This window comes from Otolemur garnettii, unplaced genomic scaffold (genome assembly GCF_000181295.1).
Source record: "Otolemur garnettii isolate 467f Iridium unplaced genomic scaffold, OtoGar3 scaffold00011, whole genome shotgun sequence".
NCBI lineage: Eukaryota > Metazoa > Chordata > Mammalia > Primates > Galagidae > Otolemur > Otolemur garnettii.
This window is the reverse complement of record NW_003852406.1, coordinates 7,051,851-7,070,574: the sequence shown is the minus strand read 5'-3', so window position 1 is coordinate 7,070,574 and position 18,724 is coordinate 7,051,851. Positions and strand designations below refer to the sequence as shown.

At 35.0% G+C, this 18,724-nt stretch overlaps 1 protein-coding gene across 1 annotated transcript in view; it reads right to left on the bottom strand.

Moving 5' to 3' along the window:
* Positions 1–18,724, bottom strand: part of UNC13C (unc-13 homolog C) — a 527,267-nt gene that overhangs the window by 225,213 nt on the left and 283,330 nt on the right. The window contains 3 exon segments of the mRNA XM_003784369.1: positions 11,673–11,801; positions 16,411–16,500; positions 18,047–18,115. Of these exon segments, the coding sequence (XP_003784417.1) occupies positions 11,673–11,801; positions 16,411–16,500; positions 18,047–18,115 (288 nt within the window).

Here is an 18,724-nt window from a genome sequence, read left to right as displayed (position 1 = left end):
TGGGAATTAGACACTTAGAAAATAAAGTAAAATTAAGTGTTTTAAGAAGGACGGAGTGGCCAGCAATAAAAAATGCTACTGATGGGTTGAGTAAATGAGGTCAGAGAATTAGCCACTGGTTTAGGAAAAGTATAGGTGACTGAGCTAAGACAGTTTTTGCAGGGGTAAATAGCTAAAGCCCAGCTAAAGTGCCTCTACTTTGCGTCTTTTGCTAAGTTGAAAATAGAACTTCTTATAGTATTCCTAGGACTGATACACTGTAATTTCAAATGAAAGTAAGCCAATGTTTTATGTATGTATATTCCTGCTTTGTAGCATTTCCTTGGCCTTTCTAGGAACACATCTCCAAAATTACTCCCTATGGCAGAGTCCGCTTTGATGGACTTCTAACAGAAACTATATTATTTTAAGTTCTATTCTGTACATCCCAGACTGAGATAGTCCTTTTATGTACTGCAATATTACATTGAGTATTGGCTTCCTAGCATCTGACACTATTTAGTTATTAGTATAATTATTTTTTTTAACGTCTATCTCTTTGGCTAGACTGGGAGTCACATGAGAATACTGAGCCTGTTCACCTTGTTCACTGATCTTTTCCTTATTCTACAGTGTGTGGCACTGATAAGAATGCAACAAATTTTAATTGTTGTATATCTGTGAATGAATGAAAGACTCTTAAATCCTTTCCCCTATACAGGAGAGAAATCTCAGAACCAATCTTCCTGTATGATTTGGAATTCTTCCCCTTGGCCATGTGTACCCTGGCCAAAAAAGGGAGTAACTCAAAGATAGAATTTATCACTAAATGAAATTTTAAAAGCAATATCATAGGATACGCAAACTGCATTTTTAATAAGGCATTGTAAAGAATGGTAAGAAAACTTGGCGCTCTATGGAGAAGCAAGTACTATATTTGAGGAAAATAGAATGTTAAGAAATAGAGAAAGGGACGAGTTCGTTTCTTTGTAAGATTTCATTATCTTTTAATTTGCTCTGGAGATAACAAGGGGAAATTGTATTATGATAGTCTATTCTGTTTTTGCCAACCATCTATGAGAACACATGTATGGACGCCACTTCTGGGTGATAATTAAACTACATATGTGTTCTAAAAGTTAGCCTAATTCACAGTTTGATGTATTTTTGTTTCATACCATCTATTTGACACTGTTCTGAGGAGTTAGGAAATTTAGCATAAACTTGCTACTAAATGCCAAGACCCTTTAAATAAAAGAAATTGTGTATAATTAACATGTTAAATTTAATTTTTTGATTTGATACTATTTTACATACATGATTTTGTTATTGCTGATGATGAATCAAACTATTGATTATGACCAAAAGCATACTTAGGAGTGCATATCCTGACTCCAACTATTTTTATTTATATTCATAAACAAAATATATAAACAGATCAAAGCAATGAAAATAATAGTATTAGTTTTTCCCATAAGGCTACAAATAGTGATTTTAAAAAATGCATAAAGCATATGGGAGTTCATTTACATGGTTAAAAGTTCCTGATACCTTGTTTTAAAATTTCATTTTCCTGTCCACACAAGATCTATATGTCACTAAAATCACCATAAACGATATTTTAACTTGATTTCTATCTTCTGTCTATTCTTCTCTTCTAATTAATCATGACCCTGCACTACTTTTTAATTGGCTAAAGTTCTTTCAAACATTTCTTTTTGGTTTTAGGATCCATGAACTCTGTAGTAGAAGAAAGGTATCATGTTATTTTAGAGATGAAAGAAAAACCGGTGGCTACTAAGTGATTTATTTGGTAATTCTTTCCAATTAGTAAGCAGTAGAACTACAAATTGAAACAAAAATCTTATGGTTCTAATTTACATGTATAGTAAATAAAAATCACAACTATTATATCCACTACTTATAAAATTCTATTATGTGAGAAGTACTATATTGCATCTGATCACATAACATCTACCTATTTTTTTTTCTTAAAAAGGAATTACATTAAGAATTCTGCAACTTCTGAGAAGCTGGGAAAAAGAACCCTAAGCCCTGAGAAATAGTGTAGAATTAGATAAAAAATAGCCCTTAAACAGACTTTTTTTAAAAAATAAAGGTAGTTCTGTGGGTTATGAACAAGATGGGTACTGTAGGTCTGTTCTTAAGTTGAATTTGTATGTAGTTTGGAACAGGTACATTTACCTATTACCTATAGTAATCTCTGTTCATAAATATGAGTCTTATGATAGTCAGATGATTATAAATTGGGGACCGCCTGTATTCTATGGCTCTTTTCATAATTTGATTTCCAATGGAAGTTTCTTTTCTTTTACTCTAATTACCCACTAAAAGGAAAAAAAGTGAAAGGAAAATGGAAAATCAGAGTATATAGTAACCAATAAAGTTTTATTTAATGTAATACTTACCTAATGTCAGGTATCACTTGACAACCTGTTAAAAATACAATCCCTGAGACTCTGTTGGATATCCTATTTTGTTGTCTGAAGTAGCCAAGAACCTGTGTTTTAATGAGCTCCCAGGTGACTCTTAGTAGCAGAGAGGTTTGGGAAACACTAGAGTTAAACAACAGTAAGAAAATGTTTCTTTCCATTGTCTTATATTTACAGGACTTTTCATGTATTTCATGTAATTTGATTTACTAAAATATCCCACCAGAACCCACAACTATATTTTAAAACAAATAGATTCAAGACTCATTGATTTCGTGGGCAACTATGAAATCATAAGAAAATACAATGTGTTCCCAACAACAGCAGTGAAATGCAAAGAAAGTATATCATAGATGAATTCATTTTTGCCAGTTACCATTGTGAATAAAAAATACTTCTAAAGAATGAAGGTTTCTCAAGTAGGCATACATTAAAACAAAAGCCAGGTGATGCAATCTTGATTATCTGAAGTACTTCTGGACTCCAGTATGGTGGTTTTATGGCTACAACATCACACAATTTCAGGTTTTGTCATTCACATTTTTTGTGTTTGGCCATGTGGGGGTAGAAAGAATCAATAATAAATCTAACTCAGTTGTATACTTGTTAGACACTAAATTTGTATCAATTGGAAAGTTTCATGAAGGTTAGGTAGTTATTCCAAATACATCGCAAATGCTACACATTTCGTTCCAGAAATGTAGACTGGAGATGGTGGAATTACAAGGGATTTAAAATGTGCAACTTTCCCTCATTCTGTCTCTTCACACATTTATATCACCCACGCCTATCTATCTGTTCCTTTTTTTTAATCTCCATTCTATAATTCCATCTCCCTATATCACCCATGCCTATCTATCTGTTCCTTTTTTATCACTGTTCTACAATTCCATCTCCCTCTGACCGCCATAGAACCACATACTTAGTTTGGTGTTTGCCTATTCTTCCACTCTTGTAAACTGTTTTTTATCTGTGTACTTGTTTTAAAGTTTACATAAAAGGTACTGTAGACAACAATCTGTTGCTTCATTTATTTCACTTAGCACTATGTTTTCAATTTCTACCCATGTTACTTTGTAAACATCTAACCTATTTTTTTTCTTTTATTGTTAGGGATTTACTGAGGGTACAAACAACCAGGTTATGTTGATTGCATTTGTTAGGTAAAGGCCCTCTTAGAATTGTGTCCCTCCCCCCAAAAGTGTGTCACACACCATGACGACTTGCTCTTATAACAATCAAATCATAAAATAAAATTAAGTATTTGCAAAAATGTGTCCATATTTACTCAGACAGTGCTAGGACAATAATCATGTGAAGTGTTAAACAGGCACCTCTTTTTCATAGTATTAGTTCCTTAACAATACTAATGATGGCACAAGAAAGGATGTTGCTAGGAAAAAAACTTTTAAAAGGCAGGAACACTTTATACCCAGTTTCTTAATGGTTGTTACTCAAATAATTCAAATTAAGAATTACAGAATTGGAGTTTTTCCTACTTCTAAAAATCAGGGCACATTTTAAACTTTCATTACTGAATTATTTAGAAATTGGCTAGATCAAAAGCCAGGTAAAATGAAAAAGACAAATAGTTAACTTTTCTGATTAAAGTAATTTAAAAAATGATACATCTGTAACATTAAACATAAAGTTTGTGGAATTTTACATGTTTAATTTTATGTAAGTTACCGATTTTAAGCATTGTTGGGGGATATTTTCTTTTTCCAAGGACTGTTCACATCATTTGATCATAATGTGGTATACACATCAGATGGTACATAAGAAACATATTTTTGGATAGAATTTTCATTTAGTGAATAAATACTGATTTTTGCTATCGTATGTGAGGCACAGTGCTATGTGCTATAAATGAAGCAATAAGACTATGGAGTTTCTGTTTTCATTAAACTTAATGTTTACTGTAGAAATCAGAAAATAAAAAGGCATCGTAATACCTGCAAAAAAGCAGAGGGTCCTTTTGTCTGCATGCTACAAGATGGCTCTAAATCAAGGCTGTACTCTTTCTAGTAGAAAGGGAAGTATAGAGAAAGGAAAGAATTTTCTTTTCCTTTAAGAAAACAGACTGAAAATTGTACACATCACCTCTACTACAAAGTTCTTCATTGTATCCTTATTTGTAATAATGAAAAATTAAAATTGATATGTACATTGTGTTATATTTGTGCTAAAAGCAGCTATAAAAATCAATAAACTATACCTATACATATCAGTATATAAGGCTCTAAAAAAGTAATACTGAGCTTTACAAATTACAAAAGAATTCAATAATATACTTTAGAAGTCTGGTTCTAGAATCAGTACATGTAACCATAATATTGCACTGCCTATTTCTACAATGGAGTATATCTCAAGTTGACAGATATAAAGCATGCACGTAGGCCTACTGTGCTGATACATACTTGTCTGGTCTATGAAAATTAGGTCCACTTAAATTTTTAAAAAAACAAAAAATATAAACAAAAAAAGATAAAAGGGGATTGAAGCAATGAAGTTGATTATTGCTTGCAGATAAAAATCACTGCTGAGGAAAAATAAATGAAAAAATAAAAAAATAAATAATTTATTTCAGCTCAATGTACAATTGTTGTAGGATCAACCCCAGTGCCCATCAGTCCATGAACAGATTAATAAACTGTGTTATATGTAAAAAAAAGAAAGAAAGAAAGAAAAAAGAAAAGGAAAATTAGGTCAACTTAAGGAGGTGGTCAGTGTAGGTGGTGGTAAATCCTACGGAGGATTTACTTTGTGTGTGTGTGTTTGTGTTTAAGTAAGTGTACACAAAAGTAAACCAGAAAGTTAATCAAACATATGATAGAGATTACCTGTGAGGCAAGAGGAGAAGGAATTTCATTTGGGAGGGAAACAAAGAGAATAAACATATATATGTGATTTTTCATATATATGTGTGTGTGCCCGAAAGTTATAAAGACTGAAATATGTTCTTATTTATATTACATATGTCTTTCACTTATGCTGCCTTATAATAAAACACATTTAAGGGAATGCTTTTTCAAAAGAAATTATTACATGCATGTCAAGAACATTAATTCTTGTTTGTTTATTCTTAGTTCAAAACTTTCTAATCAAATTTAAAATCATATTTTAAAACATTCCCCATAGATGTACTTTAAAAATGTAAAATATAGTATGTTTTTGTTAAGATACAGTGTAATACAATTTTCTTAGGCAGTTATTCAATAAACAATATAAAACATGCCAAAACATTTACAGTTAATACTGCAGCATCTTTAGGCAAAAAGATTGCATTGGTTTGTAATGTGTTTCTGGGGATTATCTGTATAAGCAAGTTGCCAGGTCAGGGTGAGGTGGTGGGGGTTGGAGAAGTCAGTTGATAAACATTTTCCCTCGTCTACAGCGAAAGTTCTTAGTTTGCCTTGTTTCCATGGAACAGAGTTGTTGCTGTGACCCCAGCCCAAGATTACTCCTTTAAAAACACATTTAAAACGACTGTCTTATCCTCCCCATCCCACGAATCTCTTTATATAGATTTTAGTGAAATGGGCATATTCTAACCAGTGATAGTCACTGTTCAGATTATCCAACTACCATGTTTCCCTGAAAATAAGATACTGTCTTATATTTTTTTTTCTCAAGAAGACACACTAGGGCTTATTTGCAGGGGATGTCTTCCTCTCCATGCTGAAATGCATGGCTATGTAGCTTATCTAGATAGCATATTGTAGATAAGCTACATAGCCACCCCATCACTAGGTCTTATTATCAGGGTAGGGCTTATATTTAACAAATGCATAGAAATCCTGCTAGGGCTTATTTTTTGGGTAGATCTTAGTTTGGGGGAAACAAATTTGGTAATTTCTCCTGCTGTTCCATGTTCCTGAAGCAACCTTCTGATAATAAACTTTTTTTTTCATTTATATCCCTACCAGGAGAAAATAAGCTGAAGCATTTTCAAGTCTGTTTGAAAATATGTATGTATGTCTTTATTTTTATTTTAAAGAAACTATGATTTGTTCCCTTAAGTGTCATCAGAACTTGCACCAGTGCTCATCATGTAATAACTGCTTAACAAACATTCACTGAATGAATGTCTATCTTAGTTAATAGACTGATGTATATGCAAGACACCAATGACCTCTGTCTACATGACGCACTAGTGTTCTTGGTTATGCTAAGCTGCAGTACAAACATGGAGTCTGGGGGTTCAGCCAAGTAAATGCCACCTACTGACTGTGCAGCCTCTAAAAACCACACTTCAATCTTGTTCTTTTAACTACAACTATTTTGACATTTCTATCAAATCTATTTTCCCTTTTTATTCTGAGCAGTTTATTTTTACATGTTTCTTCAAAATCCTGCTGGAGAGAGAAAGTATGCTTCCACATTTAAATCAGCAGAATTTCACAGCCTTGGAATTCTTAATTTTTGGTTTTTGGCTGTATACCATCTAGAGAGAACTCAGATACATTAGAAGCAACATGAATATCAATACATGGTCCCAATAAAGACACCGAGACACTAAGAAGCTAGATAGCTCGTCAAGGGCTGCACGACTAAGCAGTCGAGCCACAATTTGAACTCAGGGGGGTTGATATCAGACATCAAGTTCTCCATAATAGGCTTTAAAGTAGCGTTATTGAAGGAGACTAGCAATAATAATTAAGGCAATGCTGTTTATATAATATTTTACTTTTTATTAGACAATTAACTTCATCGATCCTACTCTGAATCAAGTGAACCACTGGGCATTCAGGATATTAAAATGAAACTCAGTCTAGTGGCAGAGACATGTCACCCTGATGTCCTATGATGTGCCTAATACAGGTAAATCTACTACCATGACTCTAACTGTGGTGTCGTGACAGGATATTATCAGATCAAGGAACAGAAACCCCTAATCCAGTTAGACGAGGGGATAGAGGCTTTCTGAAGGTTAGCTGAGCTGGAGTTAGCCTGAAGATGTGTGCTTGAGGAAGTAAAGCACCCTCCAGGCAGGTAAAGACAATGCAAGCAAAGTCATCAGCTGAATCATGGACTGTAAGGTGGAGATAACGTGACAATAAAAAGGGGTAGTCAGGGCTTAGACTTCAGAGGACTCTGGATAATGGCAAAGAATCTGGACTTCATCCCAGGAGTGAATGACGAGTCAGTCCAGAGTTGTAAATAGGACAGTCGCATAAACACGGACATAGTTTGAACGGATACTGGACGTGAGAGGCTGGAAATAGATTTAAAGAGCTATTAGCCAAAATAAGCCAGACTGTGCTGTGACAATAAATCTATCTCCAAAACTCAGTTAATGCCATGTAGGATTCTTTCTCGACCATCCCAAGTGGGATGGCTGAGAAAGCCCTTTGGTGGCTTCTATAGCTATACCATCTGGAATGTGTATCCTTTCAGGTTCTGCACTGCAGGTTATATGTTTCTATGGGTTGGGACTAGAAATAGATTTCATTAGTTTTTCCCATATCTCATTGTCTGGGACCCTGCCACATGACTCCGCATGACTGCAAGAGGCATCGGGCAAGCCCAGAGCATCAACCACAGACCCTGGCACTTTTTCTGTCTTGTTTATAATTAGCCAGATGCACCTATAAATTCTCATTGTATTGTTTCAGAAAAACATCACTTATTAATTTCTTCAATTCATTCAACAAATGCTTTTTTGAGCACCTGCTATAAGCACCACCACTGCCATACATAGCAGGGGCTCAGGCTTGGTCACGTATCTTCCCTGTGCGTCAACTCTTCCTTGGCCTTCACGCACGGTGGGGTGGAAAGTACAACATGGGCCAGACCGTGTGGGGTTTTACAGGCCACTGTAAGGACCTTGAATTTAACTTAAATGAAGAAGCTTTAGAATGTTCTATGCAGAAAAATGACAAATCTGACTTTTTAAAAGCATCATTCTGGCTGCTCTGTAGAGAGCAGACTTAAGGTGGTACGTTGAAGCAATGAGCTCTCCTAGGAAGTTATGCAGCAACCGAGGTGAGCTGTGATGGCCAACATCTTAACTTAAATTCCTAGGAGAATGAAGTCACAGACAACTGAGGGGACAGGAGTCTGAATCATTTGAATTATTTCTAAATGGCTTCAGAAGAGTACAGACTGGGTGTGTTAATATTCGAAATTATTCCGCTCCAGTGGATGCTTCCTTTAGAATTGCAAATGATAAGTTTTTGTAGAAAAGTTTCTTAATTAGATTTAAAGCTCAGCTCTTAGCATGTTCTACACTGACAAAATTGCATATACAATCTATAGATATAGCTACGTATAAAGACAACTAGTTAATAACCAAATTATTAATATGTAAATGTTTTGTTCTAAAAGCCAAATCAGAAAATATGCAGTTATATTATTTTGATGTGACTCAATTCATTTATTTATTTTTTTAAGGGCATGTTTGCTTATGAGAACTGCTATTGAGGCCATCTTATAGAAATAAACTGATTTGTTTATTATTACTATCATTTATGATTAGAAAGACACAGAATAAGTTATATTATTTTACCTTGGTGGTTTGATTCATCCACCGAGCATGAATTAGCAGCTAGGAGATGACAGAGATTCTATCTTTGGCCAAACTTTTGGTCAGAGCCTTCTCTTTAACTAGGCCTTCACTTTTCCATGCCAGTTCAGTATTGTCTAATTTTATCAAGAAAAGTCAAAATACCCAGAATCTCCCATCCTTGATATTTGGTATCCTCCCATCACCCTTTGGTATTTGGTCAGGATCCCTTTCTCTACCTCCATCCAAGAAGAGGATGATCTGATCACCTTGGTCTGTCCTAAGAATCTTATCATTTCTGTTCAGCCAGATTGCCCGCTTATCCCTGTTAAGCAATTTTCATACAGTGACTACCATCCCCTACCTCAGTTTCTTGGCTATAAATTCCCACTTTTCCTTGTGGCATTAAGAGTTGAGTCCTGTCTCTCTCTCCTGCTATAAAAACCCAGTATGGTAGCCTTCCTGCATCCTCCTTGAATAGTCTACCTGATCATTCTTTAATTACTATCATAAATAATTTTTTATTTAATAGAGGTTGTGTTTCAACTGCAGTTAATGTGAAATTAAATGAGCATTTTCCCCCATTGGTTATCATTCTAAACTTATTGAAACAGATGTTAGAATCAAAATAGTAAAGATCATAAAACACGCACATTGTTTTTCTTATTGGATCTATTAGCTGGGAAGTGTTCACGGCAATTGTCAAAATATACTTGAATATACCATCCAGGCAAGCCCTGATTGATGAAGACAGGAAGAAGGGAAAGGGCATTTTAGTCATACAGAATAGCATGCATAAATGCAGGTATGTGAAAAAGGATGGCCAATTCCTAGAAATTACAGGATTTAAGGCTCATGACAGCAGACTAGTTTTGTTTGAGACTGAAAGGAATAGGAAATTGAAGCTGGTAAGGTCTGGCTTATACTGATTATGAAGTTACGCATGGGTAACTTTCATGGTACAATAACAAGTTTCAATCTTATCCTTTAAGAAAATGATGTTGAACATGTAGAATTTCCAGAGCCTTGTGGGAAGAAAATAGAGAGCAGAGAACACACAGAGGGAAGCCGTTAGGAAGCCACCCAAAGGGAGAAGTCTAAGCAAGAGCTAATTTAATCTCTAGAAATCTCGGAGAACAAAGCTTTTTAATTAGAGCATATTTATCAGGGTTGATAAGCTGAAGTTATGAACCAGTATGTGATTATATATTGTTTTGTTTATATAATGCCAAACTCCAGCTATAATTTTTTTCTTCTATTAGCCAAAGGAATCAGTGATCCCACAAAGATGTAGTACTATCAATATATGAATTATAGTTTACAATCTGGTTTGGAGAACTGTACTTGCCTTCCTCCAACATTTTCTTTCTAGAATTTTCCCTACCCAAGCACCGAGAAAATTCCATGGTAATCACACAGATTTCGGTATCAAATGCAGCAACTTCATTCCTCTTGGAAGAGGACAGGCAAGGCATACATTTTTAAAAGCTCTTTCCAAACACCAATTTCATAAAAGTAATAGCAATTGGTATCATGATGTGCATTAGAAAACTTCAATACAACAAAAAGACACATCCTAAAGAGGGAAGCATATGAAATCCATGTACCCACCAAAGATTAGTAACCAGAATATATTTAGAACTCTCTACAAATTAATTAACAAAAGAGAAGCAAGCCAAGAGACAAATCAGCACAGGATACGACAGACAAGGCATAGAAGGTAAAACTCAAGGGCTTACTGAACATCTGTGAGAAGATGTTCAAACTCACCATTAGAGCAATGTACACGTGTCAAGAAGAAGGGAGGAAGTGGGACAGAGTTGGGAAGAGGTATAAAGCAAAATGCCATCTTATATGTAAACATTTCATGTCCTTAAACAACAAAGAGCAGAGACGTGTTACTAAACATTAACGTTTGGTTAACTAAGTGGTAAGTATATGCATGTTTGATTTACTTTCTGTATTTTTGAGATTTTTGAGATATTCCCTTTTTTTTTTTCTTTTTGAGACAAGAGTCTCATTCAGTCACCCTGGGGTTGAGTGCTATGGCATCATAGCTCACGGCAATGTCAAATTTTTAGGTTCAAGTGATCCTCTTACCTCAGCCTCCAAAGTACGTGGGACTATAGGTACCAGCCCCAAGCCACAGTGCTCAGCTATTTTTAGAGATGGGGTCTTGCTCTTGCTCAGGCTGGTCTCAAATTCCTGAGCTCAAGCAATCTACCTGCCTTGACTTCCCTGAGTGCTGGGATTCCAGCTGTGAGCTATTGTGAAACATTAAGATATTTCTTAATAAAATGACATATGTAACAATTTTACTATCCTATTCTATACAAATTATTCATCTATCACTTGAATGAAGTAAAAGGATAAGAAAGCTGAGATGATAAGGGAGGTAGAATAAGTTACAAGAACATAGGAACCAGTGTGGGAATCCTAATGCCTAACCCACTGAGCAAATAACTTTATTCTCCTACAAGCTCATTCCTTACCTGAAAAACTTGAACAATAAGACCTTCCTTCACTATACAAAGTTATTGTAAGGAGTGAATTACTGCATGTATATTAAAGTGATATTTAAATGTGACAAAAAAACTATACAAATTGTTAAGCCTGCAGTTAATGTGAAATTAAAAGAGCATACTTTCTCATTTATTGTGATTCTAAATTTACTAAAACAGATATTAGAATCAGAATGGTAGAGATCATAAAAGACACACATTTTTTCTTACCGGATCTATTAGCTGGGAATAGAGTTCATGGCAATTGTCAAAAATATACTTGTATGTAGAATCCAGGCAAGCCCTGACACAGTCCTTTACGACAATGCTGGCCTTCGGGGGACTTTGCAGTTCCAGAACCTGATGGACAAATTATTTTCTTAAATGCAACAATATAACATTGTAATCCAGTACAAACTACAAAAATAATATTCAATAAATGTTTTTAGTTGATTTTTTCTCTGTTTAAGAAATGTCATCTTAGAATGTGGTTTTAAATATGTGAAGATCCATTTTAGCTTTTTGATATAACAATTTATTGAAAATGACCATGGTTGTAAACATTCAAATAGAAACACTTAAAGTGGCCAGTTACCACATCACTAATTCTATTCTATTCCATCACTCAACAAATATTTATCACTTATTCCATGCCAGATAATACAGCAATAAATGAGAGAAACAAAAATCTCCTTCCCCAGGGCTTAAATTCTAAAGATAATAAATACAATAAATAAGTAAAATATATTACATTATGATATATTTTGAAAAGAAAAATAAAGTAGAGAAGAAAAAGTGTTGCAATGAAATATAATTAATACAGAGGACAGAAATAGCAGGTGAAGACAGAGAAATAACAGGATGGGAACAGAGGAAAATTTACATCGAGACAGACCATTATAAGAACCGTAGCTTTGAGCAAGAAGAAATTGGATGGTTGAACAAAAAAGCAAAATGACTTAACCTTACCAAAATAATTTATCTTTTAAAAGTTCCCTTATGCCGTCTTAAGGAGGGCTTCAGAACAAATGACAAAACTAGTTATGAGAGTAATGAAAAATTCCAGTCTAAAGGAGGTAATACTTTGACCGAGGTGGTAGGAGTAGAAATTGGTAGAGGGAATCATATTCTGGCAAGTTTTCGAGGAAAGTGCTAACAGGATTTGCTGATAGATTGGATGACAGGTAAGAGGAGAAAAGTCAGGCTGACCCCAAGATTTTAGCAGGAGAATGATATAATGGAGGTGGCCTGGACTTCGATGGGAACACCGTGGTTGAGACATCAGCAATTTAAGATTAAGAAGCATGTGGGGCACCCAAGTAAATTTCAAGTAGACATTTGGATAAAAGAGTCTTAGCGTAATGGAAATGTTCTGGTTAGAGATATAAATTTAGAAATTATTAATTCACAGAAGAATTTAAAGAAATACTATGAAATGAGTATGGATAGAGAAGAGAAAACGCCTGTGAAATAACTACCAGGTAATTCTAACCTTATGATATTGGGCAAATGAGAAAAACCAAAGCAGTGGAAACCAGAAAAAAGACTCTAACGAGACAGGAGGAAAATGAATCAAGAGCAGTGTCCTGGAAATCGAGAGAGAAAAGGGTTTCCTGAAGGAGAGAGAGTGGTGACACGCTGCTGAACGTGGTAAGATGAGGAGCCTATGCTGAACACCAGGTTTAGAAGAGGGATGGTCATGGATGACTTGGACAAGATTATTTTTGGTGAAGTGAAGAGGTAAAAGTCTGATTGAAATGAGTTCAAAAAATAAGGGTAAATTTGAAGGTTTAATATTGTTAAAATGTCAGTTCTCTCCGGTTTGATGGACAGACTTAATGCAAACCAAATGAAAATTTTAGCATGAATTATAGTTGCCTAAACAATTGTGGAAAAAAAAAAAAAAAAAGAAAAAGGGTGGAGGACACACTTCATCTTATTTTAACATTTTCTATAAGGATATTGTGATTAAGATGGACTAGAAGGGGTGAAAATAGAGACAATTAAACAACAGAGAGTTCAGAGACAGACCCAAACATATATGGTCAATTGATTTTTTTTATTTTTACAATGGTACAAAGGTAATTCATTGGCAGAGAAAGAAAGTCTTTTCAATAAATGGTGTTTGGAACTATTGAATGTAAATATGGGGAAAAATTATCTTTGGCACATACTTCATACTTATCCCAAACAAAAACAGTAACAATAAAAAGCCCCCAAACTCTAAGTAAAATATAGAAATTTTACCTACATATAAAAGGTAAACTCAAAAAAAAAAAAAATAATAAGAAAAGCTCTTTGTGATCTTGGTTTGGCCAAAAGCATTATTCATAAATGGAAAAATCGATAAAGTGGACCAAAACTAAAAATTGTTGCTGTGTAAAAAATACTCTTAAGAAAATGAAAAGATGAGGCAAAATGAGGGGAAATTATGAGCAAGTCATATAGCTGACAAGAGACTTCTATCTAGACTATATACAAAAACTATCAAAACACAACAATATCATACTGTTGAAAAATGCTAAGACTGTAAATGCTCGCACCAGAAAAATAACTTTGTGAGGTAGTCATATGTGAATTAGCTACATTTAGCCATTCTATAATGTATACATACGTGTTTCAAAACATCATGTTGCATACATTAAATAGATGTAATTTTATCTGTCAATTTTAAAAATATTTTATGAAAACCTCAACAATAAGATTAATAAAAATGCATAAAAAATTACAACACATTCTTCACAGAAGGAGATATTCAGAGAGCAAATCAGCCCAAGAAGAGATGCTGAAAAGTAATTTTTTGATAAATAGAATGAAGACCACAGTAAGATATGACTTTATTCCTGTTAGAATGAATAAAATAGAGAAATAGATAGATGTAGGGATAGATAGAATGGAAAATACTAAGAGCTTCAGCAGGAGATGGAGAACAACTGGAATTCTCATCTATTGCTAATGGGGATTTTATTCAAAAAAAGTGAAAACTTATACTATAAATCTATTCATGACTATTTATGACCATTTGTCCGTCATCTAGTGAATGGATAAAAATCCTATTAATAATACACAGCCATGAATTACTATTCAGAAATAAAAAGAAGTAAATCATCAATGTTCTCAATACCATAGATGAATATTCACTGTGTATGCTACATCAGTTATTATTTCATTTACATGATGTTTTGGAAAATGCGAACCTACAACTTGAGAACAGGCCAGCGGTCGTCAGGCTGTGGGAGAGGGGTTGGCTACCACGGAATTTTGCAGGCTTATGGACCTGTTCTATATCTTGCCAAGGTGGTTATCTGACTACACATTTATCAAAATTAATGGAACTGGGGTGGTGCCTGTGGCTCAAAGAGGTAGGGCACCAGCCCCATATGCCAGAGGTGGCGGGGTCAAACCCAGCCCCGGCCAAAAACTGCAATAAATAAATAAATAAATAAATAAATAAATAATGGAACTGTACAAGAATGAATTACACTGTCTGTAATGCGCGAAGATGATTGAAGGAGGAATTTGTTCAAAAGATAATGGAAGGGAAAAACAGACAACTATTTTGAGGAGTTTTTCTAGTAAAAGGAAAGTAGAAGAAAATGAAGTCATGTAGTATTTTTAAGATCGGGAAATGAATAGGATGTTTCAAGGGAAAAGTTGGTAATTCAGGAGAGTGGGGAGGATGCTGGACCAATGTTTCCATACACAAGAGGAGAGGAAATCAGTCGCATAAGTGAAAGAGATGCACTTGTCTAGGAGAACAGATGGCTCATCACGGCAGCTCAGGACCTAGATGGAGTGGGTGGTGGGACCATGTGGTCAGGGTTAGAGAACCCTTTCCTCTCTTTCCTCCTTTTTCTGCCAGTGAAATAGGAAGCAAAGTCAACCACTCTTAGTGAGGATAAGGAAGGAGCAGTTGCAGGTTTGAAGGCACTGTGTCTTTAAGCACTGCAAGGCTTGTGGCTGAGATATGGCAGAGGAGCAGCACCAGGCGGGCTCTCTGTATCCTCAAGTCCATTCACTCCTTCAGTGTCAATGGCAGACATCACCTGTCAGTCCCAGAAAACCTGACGGGTCTCACCCTCATTTTCTGCATGCTCTTCCAGCAACTACGGATGGTAGCATAGAACTGACATAAATTCTATTTATCCCAGTTACCCAGTTTAGCCTGATTTCAAACCAAATGAATTTTAATTAAACTTTAAAGAATGACCATTGATTCAATATAGTTTTGTCTTATGTCTCTCTTAATATTATAAAATATCATTTTTAGAGTTTCTAATAAAAAAATCACAGGCAAATTAAAAGAAAAGGGTTTTTTAAATTTGTTTTTTTGTATTCTGTCCAGGAACTTTCTGGATATACTGTCTTTCAAAGAGCAACACATTTTCACCCATAGTTTGGCAAGTACTTTTTGGAAAGACTTTACCTAAGTTGCATTGCTGGCCAAAATTATGATTGTGCATAACTTGCTATTAAAACAAAAGAGATATATCCAAAAAGCAATGCCTGAATAGTTTGTTAGGTAATAGCCATTATACCAATGGTGCAGGTAGGTGACCAAATATACTCCCACACAGGCACTGAAAGTTGCTAACATGGGGGTAAACTTTAAAGAGTCCTATCAACAAAATACATCATTTAAAATTAAAATTAGCAGTGAACTCCATATCCATTCCCCATGCTTTGGGATTCTTATTTTAAGTGTCATGTCTACTTATTAGAGAGCTCTGTTGAAGGTGGATTGAATTTAGAACTGAGTCAAATGTATCAGAGCATTTTAAATGTCCAGGATAATCTCGTCTTCAGTACACCTTATGCTGAAGATTCATTTAGCTCAGGCAAAGACAGCACAGCTTAATCGATGGGGCTGACCCAGCGCTTGATCAGGAGGCAGGGAAAATCACATTTTCCCAGGGAATAAATGTGTTCTGTGTCATTCCAAGACAGTGACAGTAATAAAGTAAGATACCTTCATCCTAAAAAAGGTGATACTTGTTAGCAGGTCGACTGTTGATTTCAGGTCTTGCAGCCTTTCGCTGTTGCTTGCAGGAAAGTTTTCCTGGTTAATGAAGAAACAGAAAAGGGGCGAAGTGATCACCATTAAACCTCTAGGGGGGAAACAAAACTTGCTTCCTATGAAAGAAAACAGGAAGTAAACTGCATACAATTTAGTCAAAATTCCTAAAGTAGTCTTCAAATATTTTCATTGTGGAACATAAACAATTTGGAGATGCTAACGCTTTAGTGTCAGAATTATATTTATATTTTCCTGTCCTATTTATCCTCACAATGCCATGAAATAGGCAAAGCACTATCATGACTGTGATGTTACATTAGTAAACCTTATTCATAAAATAGATTTGCTTCTAAAAGTAGGGAGCACAGTATAGATTAGAAAACGTTGTCATACTTTTCCCAAGATGGAAATTATACAAATGCTGCGTTTACTTTTAGTCATAAAGAAACTTTTAAAAGTTACAAAATGAAGTTGCACGACAAACATAGTCTCTCCTGAAATAATGTGGATTTCAACCAAGGTTTTTTATAGTGAGGTTTGATGAGAAGTAGCGTTTAAGATTATAGATATTCAGAATGTTAAAGGAAAGGTATAATTCTGCAAGTGTTTGGACTAAGAAACAATATTAATACTGAGAAGTTTTTTTATGTTAAGAAGCTTTCAGATTGGCTTTCTCAAAAGCCATCAAAGAAACCACAACTAACTTCTAGATACAAACGAGTGTGAGCAGAGTGGGGGTGCCTAAAGAGTGAGATGAAGAATGAGGTGGCCTCAAGGCCCTTCTTGACCCAAAGTATCTTTTCCAATGATCAGACCATTGATTCTCTTCTCATCATGCTGGCCCTGGTTCCAACCCGAGATGTGAGTTTCATAAAAATTGGAATTATAATTTCCAGAAATATATAATTAATGTATCTGTCAATAAAAGACTAATTACAAATGGATGCATGAGAACGAGTGCCAATTAGAATGGATGTTTAAAGCAAAGTGTTTTACCATGTAAGATACAGAAGGGCACCTACCATTATGGTAACTAAAACTGTCACTAAAGGTTTTTAACTAGGATACTTTATAAATAAAATCCTGTGTGTGTTTATTTATGCACTTCTATACATGAATATATTTGTGTGTGTTCCCTTGCAGGTGAAATACAGAATGGATGATAATAAACACTGGACACCATTGAAAGAGGATACTGTACTGATCTAGGAGAAGAAAGAATTAAGTAGTTAATTCCAGTAGGAATCTTAGAAATTGGGAAAAAGTCAGCAAAATATCTCAGTAACATAGGATGAGCTTTCAAAATGAGTACTGGGCCACATGTTTACTGAATAGATTAGGCTGAAGGTCACTAAATCTAATGACTTCTGAAAAAAAAATCTGTAAAACTAAAGCTACACGTGGGCCCACGTGCTCACAACACCGAGTATTGTTGCAGGCAGAAACAATACTGACTGACACAGTGGATGGACTGGATTACTGAGGTCAGTATTTTTACTCTTCCAATACCTAATGGATAATTTTTATAATATAACGAGAAATCACATTATAAAACAGTTTACCTTTACAGAAATAATTTTGTACATACCCTATACTTTGACAGGTCAATCCTTAAAGAGTTATGCAGCTGGTCCAGTAGCTTTATGAATTTTTCCCTCTGTTCAAGGCAAACACAAAATAGGAGAATGGAAATAAATGGCTGTTCCTAAAGTAAGTCCTCAGAACAATTCTATGAATTATTGTGCAAATTGAACACAAAGAAGGATCAAAGAAATCAATGACTTGTCCAAGATCGTAGAGCTGCTTTGTGGTACAGCAGTGATTCAAACTCAGGTCTCTCTGACATCTAATCTGTGCTCTTTCCAGTAAGTCATTACCACCTCCCTGTGACAAATGAAAAGTGTATAACTGTTCCAACAAAGAACCTAGAAAGTTGTGTTCTGTTGAAACAGCACAAACGATTTGCCTCTGTACTTCCTCATGCCCAAGAACTCACTGCAATATAAAGGCATCAAGAGAAAAGTCAGCCCATCCTTCTTCCTGATACTGCAAGCCAGTAACTCCACCTCCCCAGAAGGTAAGTTATAGCTTGGTCAACTTCTCCCCACCTTTAGAAGTGGGAACAGCTGTTATTTTTGTCAAAACCAATTTGAAAAAGCATTTTCTTTCCTTTCGAAAACAAATACGGACTTCATAATCTCAAAGAATCAATTGCTTTTAAAGGATGATTATGATTTAGTGATAAAAGTAGCATATCATTCAGGTC